This window comes from Thermobia domestica, chromosome 6 (assembly GCF_964235325.1).
Source record: "Thermobia domestica chromosome 6, izTheDome1.hap1.1, whole genome shotgun sequence".
In the NCBI taxonomy this organism is placed as follows: Eukaryota; Metazoa; Arthropoda; class Insecta; order Zygentoma; family Lepismatidae; genus Thermobia; species Thermobia domestica.
This window is the reverse complement of record NC_137459.1, coordinates 226874076-226894729: the sequence shown is the minus strand read 5'-3', so window position 1 is coordinate 226894729 and position 20654 is coordinate 226874076. Positions and strand designations below refer to the sequence as shown.

General features: G+C 36.2%; 1 protein-coding gene across 2 annotated transcripts in view; it reads right to left on the bottom strand.

Moving 5' to 3' along the window:
- Apoltp (Apolipoprotein lipid transfer particle) overlaps positions 1-20654 on the bottom strand; it is a 6186292-nt gene that overhangs the window by 3335536 nt on the left and 2830102 nt on the right. For both annotated transcript variants that reach the window (XM_081762641.1, XM_081762640.1), the window contains exon 28: positions 2973-3187. In XM_081762641.1, coding sequence (XP_081618767.1) covers positions 2973-3187 — 215 coding nt within the window. The remainder of the gene's footprint in view (positions 1-2972; positions 3188-20654) is intronic.

The window sequence follows — 20654 nt, the reverse complement described above, 5'->3', positions numbered from 1 at the left end:
ATAAGTAGAATTGAAATATATCATTCAAAGTTATCTCAGTTCCAAGCAGAATACGTTTGTAAGGAGTTTATAGCTTAAAAGTTATTGCTTCTGTTTTAAAGCACTCACATGGTCGCAATACAAGCTTAACTTGTATTAGATCAGTGTTTGAAGTGAAAAAAAAGCAGAATCCGTATGTTTTATTACAATTTTGACTCGACATACCGTCTATCTAAATGATGAAATAAAGTGAGGATATTCTGTCTGAAAAACTGCATTTTTATTTACAAAATGACTGAAAATCATTGGAGAGCTTCTCTGTTGTTACGGGGGGAGAGAGGGAGACAGAGAGACTTTGATCCCTCGCCAACAATTTTGTAAAAAAAAAAATTTAAAAAATGTCCCCCCTATGTTGTATTAGGGAGAATCATGCACGAAAATGTTCAAAAACAGAGTTTTTATCTGAATTTCCTGAGGAAAACTCGCGAACCCCCACTCGATTGAGGCTTATTCCAAAACCCCGGAAGTTCCACCCTTCACAGCAGACAACCTGTAAATCCGCCCATGCTCAAACCACGACATTTATATGCATTAAGGCGAGAAAACACACACATCAAAAACAATTCAATATGGGACATCAAAATATACACTGGATTAATTTCTTTGAAGACACCTAATTAAAAAAAAAAAAAAAAAGGTAGGAAAATGGTAGGAAAAAAAGTCTGGGTTATGAACTTAGAAATTATTTCTACATAAGGAATAAAATATTCTTAGTGTAAAGCTATTCGTAAATTACTGTGTATAAAAATGGATTTATTAAAGGTATTTAGCATCTACTCTCCTGTGACGGTATGTCTCGATCACTAAAAAACCAGAGGTGCTGTGTCATACCACCGCATACCGTCTCACTTCGACCACTGATTACGATAACTCATGTTTACAGACTTTTCTCTGGTTTTAGAGGTTTGTACTTTGGCCCTTTCTAATTTTAGTCAATTGTCCTCTTGTTCCATCTCGTTAACTTCACTAAGCAATTAATACCAGTTTGCCGTGAATAAATTAAATTAAATTTATCTTTCGTACCTGCCCCCTCCCCTTTAGATGCTGACGCCACTGCCTTGGATTGATCTTGCATGTGTTTCTTCTTCATATCCTTCATTGTGAACACCCCTTATATTCTCCTTGGTTGAAGATACTTCAAACCACACGAACTTACTTTCACTGTTGTCCAACAAATTCTTGGCCACGTTGCAATTTTCTTTAGTATTGGGCGCTAATCCAGTGTAGAGCCCAAACGGTTAGTCCAATTCCGAAAATTCCAACATTTTAGATTGAAAACACATATTTTCCAAGAACATTGCTCTCTTATCATTTTTTCGTATCTTCAATAGTTACCGAGATGACTTCTGTAAACGGACTTATGGGGCACACTATATATATATATATATATGACCGGATTTATGTGGGTGCAAAGGTGCACCCCACCTTCGTTGTAAATATACACTACCTAAAGTGAGAGGCTAGCAGGAGTTTTGCAATATCAATAGTTTCGTTCAGTTTTCTGAAGGTTGAAGGAAAAGGATTCATCGAGAGCAGTTACTTAGCATTTCCAGGGCAATTCCTCATTCACACCACAAGTGCCTAAAGGCATTTAGAAAAAAACCTCAAATTTAATTGAAATGTACTGGCTGTTATTTGGTGCACCTCCCCTCAGAAAATCGTGGATCCGTCCCTGTATATATCAAATAGGACATTACACGACAAGTTTCACATTTTCTTCGAAACGTAGCTGTACTACTTTTTAAATAAATGCATTTTATTACATTAATAAAATAGTAAATTGCGTTCGTGGTGCGCATTGTAACAACCTACAACCATCTAAACGTTGTTGGAATATGCAATAAACAACAAAATAATTATATGTTCGATTGCAAGGCAAGGAAATTATACACCTGCACATAAAAAAATAGTCGAAACATCATTTGTATGCATTCTTTTGACAGTGTCGTTCGCATACATGAAGAACAATATCCTAAATTAATTATGTACGTAATTGCTTCTGATATAAATTACAAGACTGAAGATAATTTACAATTGTTGAAAGAACTAGTTTGGTGAGACTCAACTTTACTGATTTAATATTCTTATGTGAAAATTGTTTATGATGTATTCCTATGTGGAGGAATCCATAGTACTGATGCATACTGTATTTCAAAATTTTCTATATGTGTGGCGTTTTGTGGGAAGCTAGTGTAATGTAGCAATATTGCTAATTAGAGTATTGGAAATGATTTCGTACAGCGGGAAATTTGAACATTGTTTCCTTTTACTTCGGTTGTATACTACCTAAATGCCTACAGTTCATTGTTAGTTTATAGCAATATAATACCAGAAAATTAGCACAACTGTTAGAAACGTGAAGCCATAAGGTACTGAGGATAGCTAATAAAGAAAATCTTCCACGTTCCATATAATTACATGACATGCAATTTATGCCAGATGTAGATTTGCATAGCGTTTATAATATAACCCATTATAAATTAACATTTAAATGATAAAGATGCTGGAGTTCCCGAGAATAAGGTTCATCTAATAGTTTAGATTGAGATGAATTGCGACTTACGTCCGCATGCAGCATGCTTGTATATATATATATATATATATATATATATATATATATATATATATATATATATATATATATATATAGTGGTGGATCCACGATATGATCAAGGGAGGGGCTAAACCATACTTTGAGGTTTTATCCAGTGTAAAGCAGGATTGAAGCCCACTTTATCCAGTGTACACTTGAGCGTCAAGGGGGGGCTATAGCTCTTATAGCCCCCCTTGGATCCGCCACTATATATATATATATATATATATATATATATATATATATATATATATATATATATATATATATATATATATGTGTGTGTGTGTGTGTGTGTGTGTGTTTGGATGTGTGTGGATGTATATATAGTATACAATACCATCAACACCACCAGAGAAGCCTCCTTTAACAGTCCGTCCTGGATAGGAAAGCAGTAAATTTCCACTATAGTTCAATGCAGAAGGATGATAAAATGAAAGCATAGCACCAAACTTCTGGCCAGGATCTCTGTTTGCGTTCCACTTTAATTCAAATCCAGCTTCTTTTCTATCATTCCTGTTTGCTCCTTTTAAAGCCAATTGTATATCTCTCCACCTGTGGAAAAACAAGATATATATATATATAGAGAGAGATTTAACATTGTATAAGAAGATATATAAATATTGTGCTATTTAAACCAAGTTCGGTTAAGCAGGACAACCGCATATTCTATAATTCACGAGCTGTTGGGTCCCTCACCTTGCAGAGTATATGCAAACTCTTACATATGCCAAGGAAGGGAGATTGCGTAAGAATTGAGATTTTTTTACTAAAGAAGTTTTTTTTTTCTTTTTTTTTTTTTTTTTTTTTTTTTTTTTTTTTTTTTTTTTTTTTTTTTTTGACTAATGAAGTAAGGGGTATGTACAGCGGGCTACACAAATTCTTGAGGTGCAAAATCCGTGAGATAAGCAACCCAAATAACGTCTGTTCCAAGATTAATTAATTACGCCTGGTAGTGGCTAGCACAGCAGCGTGAAGTTGCCCCCAACTGTTAAAAGCACAAATCGTAAAGAGTATTTTTGTGCGGAAGTGGAGCGAAACGCTGGCTGACGAAATGACAAAACGGAGTCTTTGGATATTTTTACTAACAGTACTTCTTGTTTGTATGATACACACGTAAAACTATATACAGCCACTTCCAAAAACAAAACAAAAAAAAAAACAGATTTCAGAGGCGCTGATGAGAAGATAACAGTCGGGGGATTTAGTTAATCTTATAATTAACTCAAATGAGGATTATGTAAACAAATTTACTTAGTTCATATAACTATACATATCCGCGTATCAAATAATATGCGGTACATACGGTAGGTTATTATTATTTTGTTTTACTAACTCGAAGCTTTGCGCTGAGTTTTGAAACTACTAACAGTAGTCCTACCTGCAAATCAATTAAAATAATGGATGGCTCATTTTGGGGGAAGAACCCAATCCCTAATGAAAATTTTGAGGGTCTAACAGGGCATGAGCTTCTATGTTCCGACGCTATTGATTCATACATAACACTACTTCGAAAGAAGAAATTGCTGATTTCATTGTTCGTTAAATAATTTTTGAAATTATTGATTTATTTGTAACTGGTCCTATTGGTGATTTATTTGTAAATATTAAAAATGCAAAATTCGATAACACTCAAACGAGGTGGAGAACTTATCCGTATTAAAGTAGGGCTATTTCCCCTTTAACTTGCAAATATAACTAAGGGTTCATGATTAGTATAATATCTGTGAAATTTTACACATTGAGACACAAAGAGAATAGGGGAGAATAAAGTGTCAATAAACAACAACTTGCAAAGGCACGGAATTAACGGATAATATCAAATATAGTACCATTAACAGAATTCACTCTGTAACGCGTTTTCTCCATTCATTTTCCTCCCTTTATTTTCAGGATTACATCATCACTGAATTTCTCTACTGGAGATTATCTTTCATTTGGCAGCATCCAACTCGAGCTCAGCCTTGTAAACTCGAGTTGAAAAAGACTCATAAAATGCATGGTATTTTACTGTATTTATAGGCAGAATCATGAACATTATGCAAAAATGATGAGAAACAATTGAAGGGTTTCGAAATATGTGCGTGGAGAAGAATGGAGAGAAATAGCTGGGTCGTGAGGAAAACGAATGAGAGGGCGTTAGAAATGGAAAGAGAAAAATATTATTAAGAAGAGGAAGAAAATTGGTTGGGAGATTGGTTAAGAAGGAACTGTATCATGAGGGATGTGCTAGAGGGTATGGTGGCAGGAAAGAGAGGGAGGGGATTAATTAGGCTATATAGAAACAGAATTAGGCTATTGGCGATATCAAAACAGAAAAATCGTATGTGAAGATGAAAAGGTTAATAGAAAAGATCGCGGAGCATGGCAATTTCTCAGTCGCGGTAAGTGACCCGCTGGTAATGGCGGAATACTTCTGATGTAATGATGCCGAGGATGCACAGTAGAAACAGAAAAATCCACTTTACTACCATTACTAATACGAATCACAATGCAAATTTCTACAGGCTGTCAAACGGAAGCAGTGGTTCCCAACCTGAGGACGAGCAGCTTCCTTCTGGTTAAGCATGAAGAGGGAGTAAGGGGGCGAAAGCTACTGGCAGAAATGAATTGTGAAATACATAAATAAAGCACCACTTGTAATAACTCTTTAAAATTTAGCTTGACAATTTTATAATGACCATTTAAAAAATAATACTGTACTACGAGGGTATGCTAAAGACTTCATTTAAATAAATATAAATACCTGACATTATTATTATTATTACTATTATTATTATTACTATTATTATTATTACTATTATTATTAGTCTCCCACTTCTTGGCCGAGATGTGAAATATTCACCACCTTCTTCATATCACTACATCAATTTCCTCACTGTTTTCTTGTCACAGCCCATACCCCTAGCTTTGTGGTTGATTGGTTGGTTTTGTTTAGCGTCCCGCTCAGCAGCGAGGCTATATCAGACGTGGACCTACTGATTAACGTGGAATCCGAACCACATGAGCTCCCGCCGGGAATTGAACCCGGGTCTCCCACGCGAAAGGCGCATACGCTAACCGCTTAGCCACGAGGGAGCTCCCCTAGCTATGCGAATGGCAGTTTGTCCCATAGTTACTAGACCTATGATTTCCCCTCTCATAGTAACAGATAGTTCTCTATAGCCTTTACAGCAAGGCATTTTGACAGCCTGTAGAAATTTGCATTGTGATTCGTATTAGCAATGACAATAAAGTGGATTTTTCTGTTTCTACTGTGCATCATCGGCATCATTATATCAGAAGTATTCCGCCATTACCAGCGGCTCACCTACCGCGGCTGAGAAATCGCCATACTCCACGATCTTCTATTAACCTTTCCAACTTCACATACGATTTTTCTGTTTTGATATCGCCAATAGCCTAATTAGTCTAATTAATCCCCTCCCTCTCTTTCCCGCCACCATACCCTCTAGCACATCCCTCATGATACAGTTCCTTCTTAACCAATCTCCCAGCCAATTTTTCTTCCTCTTCTTAATAATATCTTACTCCTTCCATTTCTAGCACCTTTTCGTTTGGTTTCCTCTTGACCCAGCTATTTCTCTCCATCCTTCTCCACGCACATATTTCGAAACCCTTCAATTGTTTCTCATCATTTTTGCATAATGTCCATGATTCTGCCTTATAAATACAGTAAAATGCAGTACATGAAGCATTTTATGAGTCTTTTTCAACTCTATTCAAGGTCCCACAAAATAGTATTTTCTTCATCCAAAAGGCTTCTTTCGCCATTTCTATCCTTGCTTTTATTTCACGTTCGCATATCATATCATCACTAATAATAATACTCAGATATCGAAAACTAGTCATTTGTTCTTTTCTCCCGCTCCTAATTCTATATTTGACACCGATCGCTTCGTTTCAATCGCCATGGATTTTGTCTTTCTAACATTTATTTTCATCCCATATTCTTCAGAAGCCTTTCTCAAGTTTTCTACATCTTATTAATTTTCTTTTTAGATTCTGCAGCAACAACTATATCAACCCCAAACCGTATACACCTCATCATTTCATCAATAGACATATTACATCAGGGCGAAATAGGCATAAATTTCAGACACTTCAAAACAAATTTCTTTCGTTCTCACCGCTGGTCTAATGGTTAGCACGTGTGCCTTTGGTGTACGGGCTCCCCAGTTCGGTTCCCGGTTGGGGAATTTTAATTGACCTAAATGTTTTTACATTCGTGTTCCTCTCGTCCAAGCTTAAGCGAAATTATTTTAAAAGGTGTATAACCGAGTAGAAAATAAAGACAACTTACTCAGATACGTTCAGTGAATCAGTTAACTTAAAGACAAGAAACAAAGTGTCTAAGGCATTTGTAACTTAAAAGGAACTCTTAAAGGTTAGTTTCAGTCCCACCAGAGTAACATTTTTCTTTTACCTGTTCTCGAAGTTTCTCTTTTTATTTCTATCGGATTCGAATAAATAGAACTTCGAATAGAGACCACGTTGAATTCATTTATTGAGTAAGTCTGAAATTCTTATAAGATGTGGCTATGATTTTATTATTATTATTATTATTATTATTATTATTATTATTATTATTATTATTATTATTATTATTATTATTATTATTATTATTATTATTCGTTAAAGTACGAAGTTTCAAATCAGGCGATGCAGTATTTACGTATACTAAATGATAATTTATTTGATAATATTCACTAGCCCACTATACATTTGCGAGGTTTTGCTTTGGGAAATGAAGTGTATACGGCATTGAATAGTAAAAATATTGTAATAAAAATATATTATTAAATATATTGATTAAGTAATTGGAGTTAAACATGCTTTCCAGTAAGAATTATAAATAGAGAGGATTTACTTTAAAATGCGATGCAAATGAATATTCTAGTTTTAATCCGATTAGAAACCGATAACTTACACAATACTATTTACTTCGTTAGTTCTATAAACCTTTATGCTTATCGTATTATAATTATCTTTAAAATTATGATTTTGTCATTTCAAAACGTAGAACGAGAAATAAATGTAATATTCTACCTACTTATTTGTTAAGAAAACATTTGAAACAGTGATGATTTCTGGGCATGGCATGTGGGAGAATTTGAGATCCTGTCGACATAAATTCGTGGCCATATCTTCGATCATGTTCAAAGTGGACTTATAATGTTCTATCAATTTCCTCTCGTTCATATATTGACCATTACACGAGGAGAATCTTCTGAAATCATCAATGCTTATAATTAGTTTTTCATTACAAATCAAAAGATAATAATGAAAAATTAAACATACTTAATATTTTGTTTTCAGTTTTGGATTTTAAATTTGTAATTCATATAATGTTCCCTTCTAATCGAATTTGAGAGAAAGGTAGTTGCCAAAGATTTATTCAAAGAAATGTTTTCAGTCCTCTGATGACAATAAGGAACACGCTTTTAAGGAAAATAACAAAACGAATATTTCCTATAGGATTTGAACACACAAACTTATGATTGATAGACTATTGACCCAAACCGCTCGACCAGCTCGTACGTCTTCATGGAATTTCTTTAGACTTTTGTGTAAAGTACTTTCCTGCTCTACACTTTTTTTTTGTTTATATCGATACCATTATAAGTTTGTGGTGAATATTTGGGCGTTACAGGTCTTCCAATGCATAAAGGTCTTTTTCGTATAAACTATATTCAATTTTACGTCCTAATAACTTATATGCAACAAGTTGAATCTGTGAAATGATTGTGGGAGTGATCTAAATGTTTTCATAGTAGAAGCCTGGATATGGGAACCCGCTTAACGTGGGGATTTACTATTGTGAAATTTGGTATATTCTTAAAATATATTACATAAACAGTATAATTATTATTAATGACACTACTACTACTACAACTTTTATTATTATTATTATTATTATTATTATTATTATTATTATTATTATTATTATTATTATTATTATTATTAATTGTAACAACTCTGTATGTAAACGTGAAAGATAGGCGGTTTGTATTTGAATACTATAAAGCTAGTTGAATGAGAACCTTGGCAGTCGTGAAGTCTAGGAGTCAAGGACATTGTTCACTAGCTTCTGAATTTGGGTTGAGGGTCTAGGTTGAGTATTCGGGCTCGAGCCAAACACTGTTAAAAGTTATAGGGCACTGGCCAAATATCTTCAAAACTGCTCGGTCCGGGTTTAGAATTGTCAACGGCTCGAGCATCTCGGCTCACAGCTCATTCACTATCGACCCGAACCGAGAAGTGAGCCGAGCCAAACAGCTCACCCAACGACTCGGCTAGAGCCCTCGGCTCAGTCGAGCCGAACCGAGCAGACGGCTCATCCCTACCAAGCCAGCTCGAGCCGATGGTTCACCCCAAGTGAGCCGGCTCGAGCCATCCTCTCAGTTGAGCCGAGCCGAGCTGAGCTTGTTATGAAAAATCTCTTGTGGTTTCGCTATCGAGACGAGACGAGACGCGAGCAGTGTCCCCTCTCGTGAGCAACACTAAAAGTATTCCATATTACTGTTTAGCTTACATTTCTCATGACTTTCGTTTTCCAGTGTAATCAGGCCATGATTTCAAGACGAGTTAAAACGAACGAACCATTTATCAAACTCGACTGAACTCGACGCGAAAAACTCAATCGGCTCGGAACTCGACTCGAGGTTATTACCTATGACTTGACTCGAAACTCAATTTGACTTCGAGTCGAGTAGAGTTTTAGCTTGACTCGTGCTCATCCCTATGGGTTAGAAAAAAAAATTGTTGCTTATTATTATTCTACTAAACTAATTATATAATAATAACAATGTTGTTATGTAAAATTAAAAATACAGAATATAGAGAAACATTACACTACAACTAATAAAATGAGAACAGATGAACTGGGAGTGAATCAAAACTTGCCAGTAACTCTAAAATCGATACATGCTTTTTAAAGCTAGTTTCAAACTCTATAATCAACGGGACTCTAGGATAAGCAAACTGATCTGAAAGAACCCCAATATTACATACCATCAGCAAACTATTTTCTAGTAATAAAGTAGGCCTGTTCATCAGAACACAGTTTATTCATATTAACCCCTTACTAAAAATCGTTAATTATGGCACCCTAGTTTTTGATAAATATTTTCCGCCGGGGCAGTTCAGACTGTTTACTTTTAAATTTTGTCCAATATCATCTTCAACTCTTAAGAAAAATATATTCTTTCAAATGTTCGAACGGTAAAATATTTTCGTTCTCCATCTTTATAAAAACAAGGCCAATCAAAGTAAAATAGAGTGCCGGTATCATTCCACTCCTTGTTCACTCACTGAATGTATTGATTTGGAGCTGCCAAATCTACGACAAAATCTTCCAGGTGCTTGCAATCAGTACACGTGGTTTCCCTAAGGCTGTCTTCATCTTCCAAAAATAGCAAGTGGCACTACGAACTTGGGAGCACATGGCATTTGCCTCCATCCAGCTATAACCAATGCCCTCAATTTCCTTCGTGCAGTTGAAACCGATTTTCCTCCAAGCTGTTACACAACGACAATTAGTCTAGTAGTCTACGTGTCGAACTGCTGAGCCAAAGGACGAGGGATCGAATCTCGGAGAAAGACATGAAAATGTTTATTACTTGCAGAATTATACATTTCACCCATAATAAAATGAGCATTCAAACAGTTTGTGTTTCCGTGGAAAAGTAAGAATTTATTTCAAGTTAAACTTGTGAGCAGAGAATCAAAATGAATTGGGTTCATGGTTAACCGTATACCTGGCGGTTTGAATAAATCATACGACACGCCTTTAGTATGGAGTTAAAGAGCTTTCTGATACGTATAAAGAAATCTCACTGACCTGAAATCCATTACGAAATAGGACCTACCAGAAGCTTCAACACCACGTCTGCGTCACTTCGGTGAAGCTGAATCGAAACTTCCTATATAAACTTCGCTCACTTGACGTCTAGTTAGTCGATCGTACTTGGTTTTGTTAGCTAACTGTATTGAAGGGGTATAGGCGAACAATATGCAAAATCCATTTTTCAATTTTGTCAGAAAACGAATAAAATATGAAGCCCTTATGTTTTAGAATTGTTGTACTTTCTGGAGGGGGGCGGGATTTCACTCATCTGCTGTAAGTAGTGACTACTGCTGTTAACCATTGGTTTCTTTAATTTTTCATTTACACATCCTATCCTCTTTCAAGTTCAGTTCTACATGCCATTCCATTTAGTTTCGTATATTCTGTTCGATTACATACACATTCCTCAATCTCTTATAATATGTCCAAATTAACAAAACGGGCTTCTTGCTTTCTTTCTAATAATGATTATTAAGATTTCAAGAGAGCTAATTTTAAATAAACATGCAACCAATTTGTTAATTACTACGAGCATTGAGTTCTTCCTCATTGTGTGTTAATATATATTCTTCAGTGTTTACATTCTAATAATAACAAATATTTATGTCAAACTTAGATATAATTGCAGTATACGAAGGTTAAGTGGGTAATAAAGCAGTTCAAGCCAATATCTTACTTCAATCTGTATCGTAGATTACAACTGTTTATCGTTAAAAGAAATTGAATATTCGTATTCAAAATTGATTTTATGTAGGTAGAATGGATAGGGATGCGCGAGACAAGATTTGAGGTCGTCTTGTTTCGACAATATGCTGTAAAAGTGATGTCTCGACTTGACAAATGTATATTTACAAGTGTTACTGCCTCAAGTATCTGCACATTTATTTAATACCCTTATGGCACCTATACAGAAAGAAGAGATTTATTGTGTGCTTAACAGTTGCAAAGATCGCAAATGCGCAGGGCCTGATGGCATCCCTTATGAACTTTACAAGCAATATTGGGGGATTTTACAGGATATTTTATGCGAATTATATAATGACATGCACCGTCAACGTGACATACCCGATAATCCAGGAATAATAATCCTAATTCCAAAGAAAGGGAAAGCAGTTACTGTTTCTGATTATCGTCCCATCACGCTACTTAACACAGATATCAAAATATTCCAAAAAGTTCTTGATAATCGCCTTAAAGCGATCTACCCTTTGCTTATTAGTGAGAGTGTCCATTTATTATTATTATTATTATTATTATTATTATTATTATTATTATTATTATTAGAATGACAAAAGAAGTAAAGAAAAAGACACACAGTCGAAGCTATTGATAGGAACAAGAGATATACTTTATATCAAATTCTTATTACTTTTACAAATGAATTTAATAATATTATTACATTTATGGATTGGCAGAGAGAATTATTATTTTATGAGAACAAGAAATGGAGTATAAATATTTGTTAGCTGGTAGCAGTAATGAATTTTGTTTTGCCCTTTTTCTAGATAGGTTGGGTTGATTTTGAGTTTAACGTCCGTTTCAACAGCAAGGCTATATGAGACGGGAACTACTGATTAACGTGGAATCCGAATCGCATGAGCTTAGTGCTCTCAAACGGGTCGGGTTACGGGTCGGGTCGGGTCAGGTCAACTCGGGTCGGTTTGTCGGGTCGGGTCGGGTCAATCGGGTCAGCTCGGATCGGGTTGTCGGGTCGGGTTATTCAGGTCGGGTTATCGGGTCCGGTCAATCGGGTCAGCTCGGGTCGGGTTATCGGGTCGGGTCAGTCGGGTCAGCTCGGGTTGGGTTGTAGGGTCGGGTCAGTCGGGTCAGTTCACTTTGGTCAACTGAGTTTAGGTTGAGTTTAAACTCGGCTGGAGTCGAAAGCTGCTGTTTTTCACTAGCTGCCTAATTAAAAATAGCAATTTTCAATTGATTTTATAGAAACCATAAATCTATTTTGAACACTTACAGCTAGTGTTTCTATGGTAAATGCTTATTTTTGTACTTGTGTGTACTTTAATTTTTAAATGTGAAAGATTGATATTACCAATCGACTGTAATATTAATATCTACGCCAATATGGAGTCTGGATTTAGAAGAAAACTAGAAGTTGTTTAAGCAACGCCAAAAGAGATATTGGATATGGACGACCAAGCCCAAGCAGGGCCGCGGTGGCTCAGTGGTAGAGAATTCATCTCTGGTGCATGGTGCCCAGTAGCGTAGCTAGAGTTTTTTCAGGGGGGGGGGGCAATGAAGGGCCCAAGAGGATTTTGAGGGAGCCATCTCCAATATATATATATATATATATATATATATATATATATATATATATATATATATGTGTGTGTGTGTGTGTGTGTGTGTGTGTATTCAAGGTGAATGTTTCCATCTTTGTTGTTCATGATTTTACTCTTTGGAAAACAGTGAAAATATAAGAGTTTAGTACCTCAAACAACTAGGATTCATTAGTGCAATTGATTTCTAATATAAGTAAATAGTTAATTAATCATGGCGTTAAAAATATGTGTAGCTGGTTGACTTAAGTTGAAGAAAACACACTTCTACAGGTAAAGAAAATAACTTATAGGTTCATGCCTCTACTTGAAGAGGATCTTTCTATTCGTGTGGGCAGCAGCAAACATATCCACAACTTGTTAAAGATCTAATGATTTAACAATTTTCTTCTCAATATAAAGTAACACTAAGTTTTTCAACCTATCATGAGTCATTGAATTGCATGTACAAGTCTTTAATCTTTTCAAAGAAGAGAATGACCTTTCACATGTAGCACTAGAAACTGATATAATCACAGAGATAATACCTAGCTTGTAGGTTTCTAGGAATGCGTTTTTGTAGACACAAAGAAGATCAACGAAATTCGTTAAGGAATCAGCTTTGGTTTTCTTCTCGTCTTCATACAACTTAATTGTTAGAGCAACGCATATTATGCTTTATTTCTTGTTTATTTATGCATTTTTTAAAAAGAAATATGCTTTATTGTTAATTTCAATTATTATTTTACATTAATCGTGTATAATGTATAATATTTATTATACATTAAATATTCTAAATATCTTGATCTATTTATTGATATTTTTTGCAACTAGTTTCTCTCATATTTAATAAACTTTCTACTTAATTCGTTGTAAAGAGATGTGCTTTGCTCGAATACATTTTTCTATCATTTGTGTGCGCCTTACAGGTACATATATACAGAAAGGGAAAATAAAAGATGCCACCAAAAAGTACAGAAAGTACTTAAGTTCAAAAAGTAAACATAACAATATAGTATGGAGTTCTTGCATACTATTCATTATTGGACGAAAAATTTTTTTCTTTTACTTTTTTTTTCTTTTCTCCACATCAAAGGATTACACCGAAATGTTTACAGAAATGAAAAAAAGGACAGCCTAAAACTTGCTAACGATGTCATTCAGAATTAAATGAACGCTCTAATTGTCATTTAAATACTCGCCCTACAGTGTTGCCTATAACCCCTACTTTTCCCCGTCAAGTGCCTGTACCTCTCCCGTCTGCCATCCAATCTAGTACTACGGACAGTGAATTACATGTAACGAAGGAAGAAATTCAATTCAGTTCTAATGATGTTCGACCTGTAGCTCCAAGCGAAGGTGTTGAGAACCAAACGCAAGCAGAAACAGCTGACGTAACACCAGAGGAAGTAGCTGGTGTTTCTCCCGTGGAACTCGCTCAGACCGAGATAACTGAAGGTCAATTCACAGCAACAACGGGGAGTGTCGATATAAAGCAAACAGAGGCTTCTTTTGGGCTTCAAACTGATACAAACGATAATAACTCTGACCTTCTCAAGGACGATGACATCGACAGTAATGATGATTTTCCGTTACTACGATCTAGCCAATGCAAAATTACACATTCGAAATTAGAGAATAAAAGACATGATAATGCATCACCAAAAAGACGGACACGTCAACAAATTGCGCTTCATCTGCAAAATAATAGTATTGCCTCATAAAAGAAATTAAATACGGGTGATAATGAGGCAAGCAATATGGACTGTTCTGAAATGACGTCTGTAAATACCTGAATACTTCGTTTCCCTTTAGTTGTTTACAATTAAGAGGAAATGAGTGTTAAGGGCTGCCTTGTGTTTACTTTGTTTACTAAGTTTACTGTGTTTACTTATGTCATTATTGAGTTGTGTTACTGTTAATGCTAATGGCATGAGTTCTGAAACGAAACGACAACTGTTTAAACAGTTTATATTTGACCGCGAATTATTTTTTGCAAGAGGTAGTTGAAGATAATTTCGCTTATCTCACTGGTTATAAACGTTATGTAAATTTGGGAGTGAACCGGGGAGGTACTGCAATTTCGATAAGGCACGAATTTGAGATCTCTCAGTTGCGCATGACACCAGATCGCGGTGCTATTGGTTTTCTTTGGAACAAAATAATATTTCTTAATATATATTCTCCTAGTGGGCATACTAAAATAAATGAACGTGAGATTTTTTTAAAAATTAAACGTTAGTATATATGTTTAATCTGACATATGATCATGTAATTTTTGGGGGAGACTATAATTGTATTATTCGACCTGGAAAAGATGTCACAGGAGACACTAGTTATAGTCCTGAATTACGATATTTAGTCGATGGGCTTAGATTACAGGATGTTGCTATTTTTAAAAAGAAAGATCATTTGTACACGTATCCGTAGTAATACTAAGAGTAGAATAGACAGATTTTATTTTAGTGATAGGTTGTGTACACCACAAATAATGTATGATTTGCGTAGTAATTCTAATCATTTTGTGGGGGGCGCGGTGGCTCAGTGGTAGAGCGTTCACCTCTGGTGCTTGGGGTCCCGGGTTCGATCCCAGCCCCCGCCAAGTGAACTTTGTGGTGGACAAACACCGTGCTCGTGGGTTTTCTCGGGGTTCTCCCGTTTCCTCCCACTTTCTTCATTCCACCATTTCACTCATCTCTCATCATCACCGTCTCCTTTAGCCTAACCGGCATAACCGTGGGACGTAAAACTCACAGATTTCATTTCATTTCTAATCATTTTGCAATAAAAATATGGATCCCTTATGATGTACCACGAAAGTAAATGGGTAAATCTTACTGGAAATTAAACTCTTCTTTGTTAGTTTTATCTGAAGTTAAAGAAAACTTTCGAAACTGTTGGATTAAATGGTGTGAACGTAAGCCCCACTTCAACTCTATTCTCAATTAGAAAATGGTTAAACCCAATATCAAAACCTTCTTTATGCGTATCGCACAAGATCAGGCTATTCAGACTACAGACTACACAATTTTATCACAAATGTCTCCAAGAATTGAGTCACAGGAATGATCTTCCAGATGAATATCAAAAATTGCATTTTTAAAGCAAAAGGTTTAAATTTGCAACGCAAAAACTTAGAAGGGTTTATGGCAAGAAGATGTGATCCTCTGACGATTCCACACGAAAGGTTATCCATGTACAATCATATAAAAGAAACTCGCCGACTAGAACGTCTCAGTATTCCTTCTCTTCATACAGGGGATGCGTATATCCTTCAGAAGCAACCTAACATAGCGGCTTATATTCTCTCCGAATACCAAAATAAATTTAATGGCATACCTGATCCTACTCAGTCTGATCCTACTTAGACATTTCCTCTGCCGCAGTGAATTTTCCTACCTCTGAAACATACTTCTTGACCCAATCATATACAATGGACGAAATCCACCAAGTAGTTAAATCTTCTAGTACATTGAGTAGTCCAGGAGTTGATGGAATTCCGTATGCTTTGTATCAATGTTATTGGGATATTATTGCCTTGGACTTTCTTGAAGTCGCTCATTATATTCTAGAGATGGGTCAGGTGTCTACCACATTTGCTACGGGGGTCATTGTTTTAATACCGAAAAAAGATAAACCCCAGGTTTTGAGTGATTACCGCCCTATTACATTACTCAACTGTGATTACAAAATTATTGCGAAATGTCTTGCTCGCAGATTGCAACCTTTCATGCCTGATCTATTGCATGACGCCCAAAGTGGATTTAGTATTGATAACAAAATGTTAGATGTTCTAATGGACCTCCACGACACAGTTGCTTGGTTTGGTACCACTGGTACTAAGGGTGGTTTACTGAGTTTAGACCTCTGTCAAGCTTTGTATAATGTGAGACATTCCTATTCATTTCATGTTATGCAACACATAGGGTTACCTCATAAATTCAATCAACAAGTCTAAACCATGTTTTTATATGCAGCTTCTAGCAGAGATGGTCATTTTTCCTAACCCTCCCTCACCCTCAATTGACGCCCCTCACCCTCCCTCACACTCACCCTGCATTTATGCCCTCCCCTCACCCTCCCTCACACTCACCCTCCATTGACGCCCTCCACTCACCCTCCCTCACACTCACCCTCCATTGACGCCCTCCACTCACCCTCCCTCACACTCACCCTCCATTGACGCCCTCACACTCACCCTCCCTCACACTCACCCTCCATTGACGCCCTCCACTCACCCTCCCTCACACTCACCCTTCATTGACGCCCTCCACTCACCCTCCCTCACACTCACCCTCCATTGACGCTCTCACACTCACCCTCCCTCACATTCACCCTCCATTGACGCCCTCACACTCACCCTCCCTCACACTCACCCTCAATTACTTTATCGCCCTCACCCTCCAACGCCCTCACCCTCAACTACTAAAATGAGAGTGAGGTGAGGGTGAGGGCGGCCCTCATGAGGGCAAAACCCTAAAGATGAACAGATCATGTGATGCTTTGTATTTACGAAGAATTCGCGGTATTTACGGTTGAAGACACAGCACAGAGGGATAAAATAATTCTTGGAAATGCTGTCTGTTGTCACAAAGCAATAGCATTTTTGCACCGGTTACTGCTGTCCACATCGAAGGAAGGTATGAATGTGCATTACAGTTAGAAAAAAAAAGCTGAAGCAATTAATATAACATTTTCGCACTTTTCTTTCTTCTTCCTGTCCGGAGTCTATATTAATAGTTAACAGAGTACAAGTAACTTTTTAAGCAAAATATAACACTTGTTATTATCCTGGTGCACCTTTGGTCCACGTGGTACCGGGTTCGAATCCTGATAGGCGAAGTTTTAAACGCATTACGATAATTAAGATTCCACCTTAAACTGTAGGTGTAAGTCTGGTATAACACTGGTGGTGAAAAGGGTCGATAAACTCAAAACCTTTGTAAATCAGTAATCGAGTAAAGTTTGGCCTTCAGATTCTACAATGCTTCTATAGAATATTGTATTAATATGACAGTAGTAAGAAATGGAAAAAGAAATAGTGGCAAACAGGAGAAAAGGCAGGCAGGTATTGAAGAAAGAAAAAGAATACTGTCTCCTAAAAGTATTTTTCAAGCAATGTTCTGTTTGGCCTATTGCATTATAATTTTCATAATGTATGTTGGCTATTTCATTTTATTTTATGTTATGTTCGTAAATAAATAAAATAAATAAATGTGTAAACATACATTATGAAAAGCATAATGGACTAAGCCAAATAGAGCATTGCCTTTAAAATACTTTTAGGAGACAGTCTCCCTGTACTGACAGAAACCCATCGCTTCGGAGAAGAAATCTTACTGTTTCAACATAGCTAGTGATGTAGTGCATGGTAAAGCGAGATATATTATTATTATTATTATTATTATTATTATTATTATTATTATTATTATTTAGAGGGGCTGATTGTGACACTGATCACTACCTGGTAGCAGCGATAATACGGGAGAGATTATCGTTGAATAAATGTAATACTCAATGTCCGAAAACGGAGAGATTTAATTTAAAGAAATTAGAAGAGAGCCAGGTAAGAGAGGAATACCAGATTGAAGTTTCGAATAGATTCTCGGTTTTAGAAGACTCGGAGTGCACTAGTGTTGAGGATACTTGGATTGAAATTAGAAATAGCATTAAAAGTTCAGCAATAGAAAAATTGGGACACGCGGAAATACGTAGGAACAAACCATGGTTCGACCAAGAATGCATTAAACTAGTAGAGAAGAGAAAACAGGCAAAATTACGGTGGCTACAAAATCCGAATGAAATAACTACACAAAATTTCGCAGATATCAGGCGGGAAACTTCCAAAACTTTTAGAACAAAGAAACGGGATTTTTTGAAAGCTAAAATTAAGGAACTTGAAGATAATAGCAAAAATAAAAATATTCGGGACATGTATAAGGGGATCAGGGAATTTAAGAAAGGCTATCAACCTCGTGCTTATATATTAAAGAAATCTGACGGAACAGTTCTCACTGATACGGATAGCCTCTTAAATAGATGGAAAGATTTCTTTGACGATTTGCTGAACACGCAGCCAAAAACTAATGTGCGTGGAGAAAAGGAGATACACACCGCAGAACCGTATATTTCAGAACCCAATCGAATAGAAGTGGAAGCCGCTATAAAGAAATTAAAGAAACACAAATCTCCGGGTGTAGATGAAATTCCGGCTGAGTTAATTTTAGCTGGAGGCGAAAAATTGTGGAACAAGATACACAAACTCATTCTCCTTATCTGGAACAAGGAAGAATTGCCACAAGAGTGGAAAGAGTCAATCATTGTTCCAATTCACAAGAAAGGCGACAAAACTGACTGTAATAATTATCGAGGCATTTCTCTTCTGTCAACATCCTATAAAATCCTTTCAAATATTCTGTTAGCAAGATTGACCCCATACGCAGATGAAATTATTGGAGATTATCAGTGCGGATTTAGACGAAATCGATCAACTATCGACCAAATATTTACCATTCGCCAAATACTCGAAAAGAAGTGGGAATACAATACCCCGGTACATCAACTATTTATTGATTTTAGAAAGGCTTACGACTCGGTTAGGAGAGAAACATTATACAACGTTCTTACAGAGCTTGGAATACCGAGAAAGCTAATTAGATTAATTAAGATATGTTTAAGTGAATCCCAAAGTAAAGTCCGGGTAGGAAAATTTTTGTCCACGAGCTTCCACGTCGAAAATGGCCTGAAACAAGGAGATGCGTTGTCGCCATTATTATTTAACTTTGTGCTGGAATACGCTATAAGGAAAATCAAAGATAGCAACCAGGGCCTAGAGTTGAACGGCATTCACCAGGTTATGGCATATGCTGATGATGTAAATTTAATAGGGGATGATAGGAGAACAGTAGAAATAAATGCAGAGATATTATTAAACGCTTGCAGGGACATGGGTTTAGAAGTAAATGCAGAGAAAACTAAATACATGGAAGTGCGTCGGGACCGTAATACGGCAAATTGTGGAGGAGTTAAAATATTAAATAATACTTTTGATAAAGTGGATACTTTCAAATATTTAGGATCAATATTAACAGACGAAAATCATATTCACGAAGAAATTAAATGTCGACTAAAAGCAGGGAATTCGTGTTACTATTCGGTTCAAAATCTCTTGTCGTCGCGAATTCTGTCGAGGAATTTGAAGCTTAAAATATATAAAACGATAATCATGCCTGTTGTTCTGTATGGTTGCGAAACATGGTCGCTTACTCTGAGGGAAGAACATAGACTGAAAGTATTTGAGAACAGGATCCTGAGAAGAATATTCGGACCCAAGAGGAACGAGAATGGGGAATGGCGGAAGCTTCATAACGAGGAACTACATAGTTTATACGGTTTACCCAACATTGTTAGGGTCGTCAAGTCTAGGAGGCTTAGGTGGGCAGGTCATGTAGCTAGAATGGAAGAAAGTAGAAACGCTTTCAAAGTCTTGACTGGAAGACCAATCGGAAAACGACCATTAGGAAGACCTAGGCGCAGATGGGAGGATAATATTAAGATGGATCTCGCAGAGATAGGAATACAAAGTAGAAACTGGATCCAATTAGCTAAGGATAGAAGTCAGTGGAGGGCTTTTGTGAACGCGGCACTGAACCTCCGGGTTCCATAGGCCATAGAGTTAGTTAGTTAGTTAGTTATTATTATTATTATTATTATTATTATTATTATTATTATTATTATTATTATTATTATTATAAAATATTTTTATCGCCTTATTCCTTATCAATTTCGATTGCAACTAGCATGAGAAATTCATAATTTTGAAAATCAGATTTTTAAAGCTAAAGTTAACCCGGAATATTTTTCTTTTAAATCTGGAATGGAATAGATGAATTCACGTCTG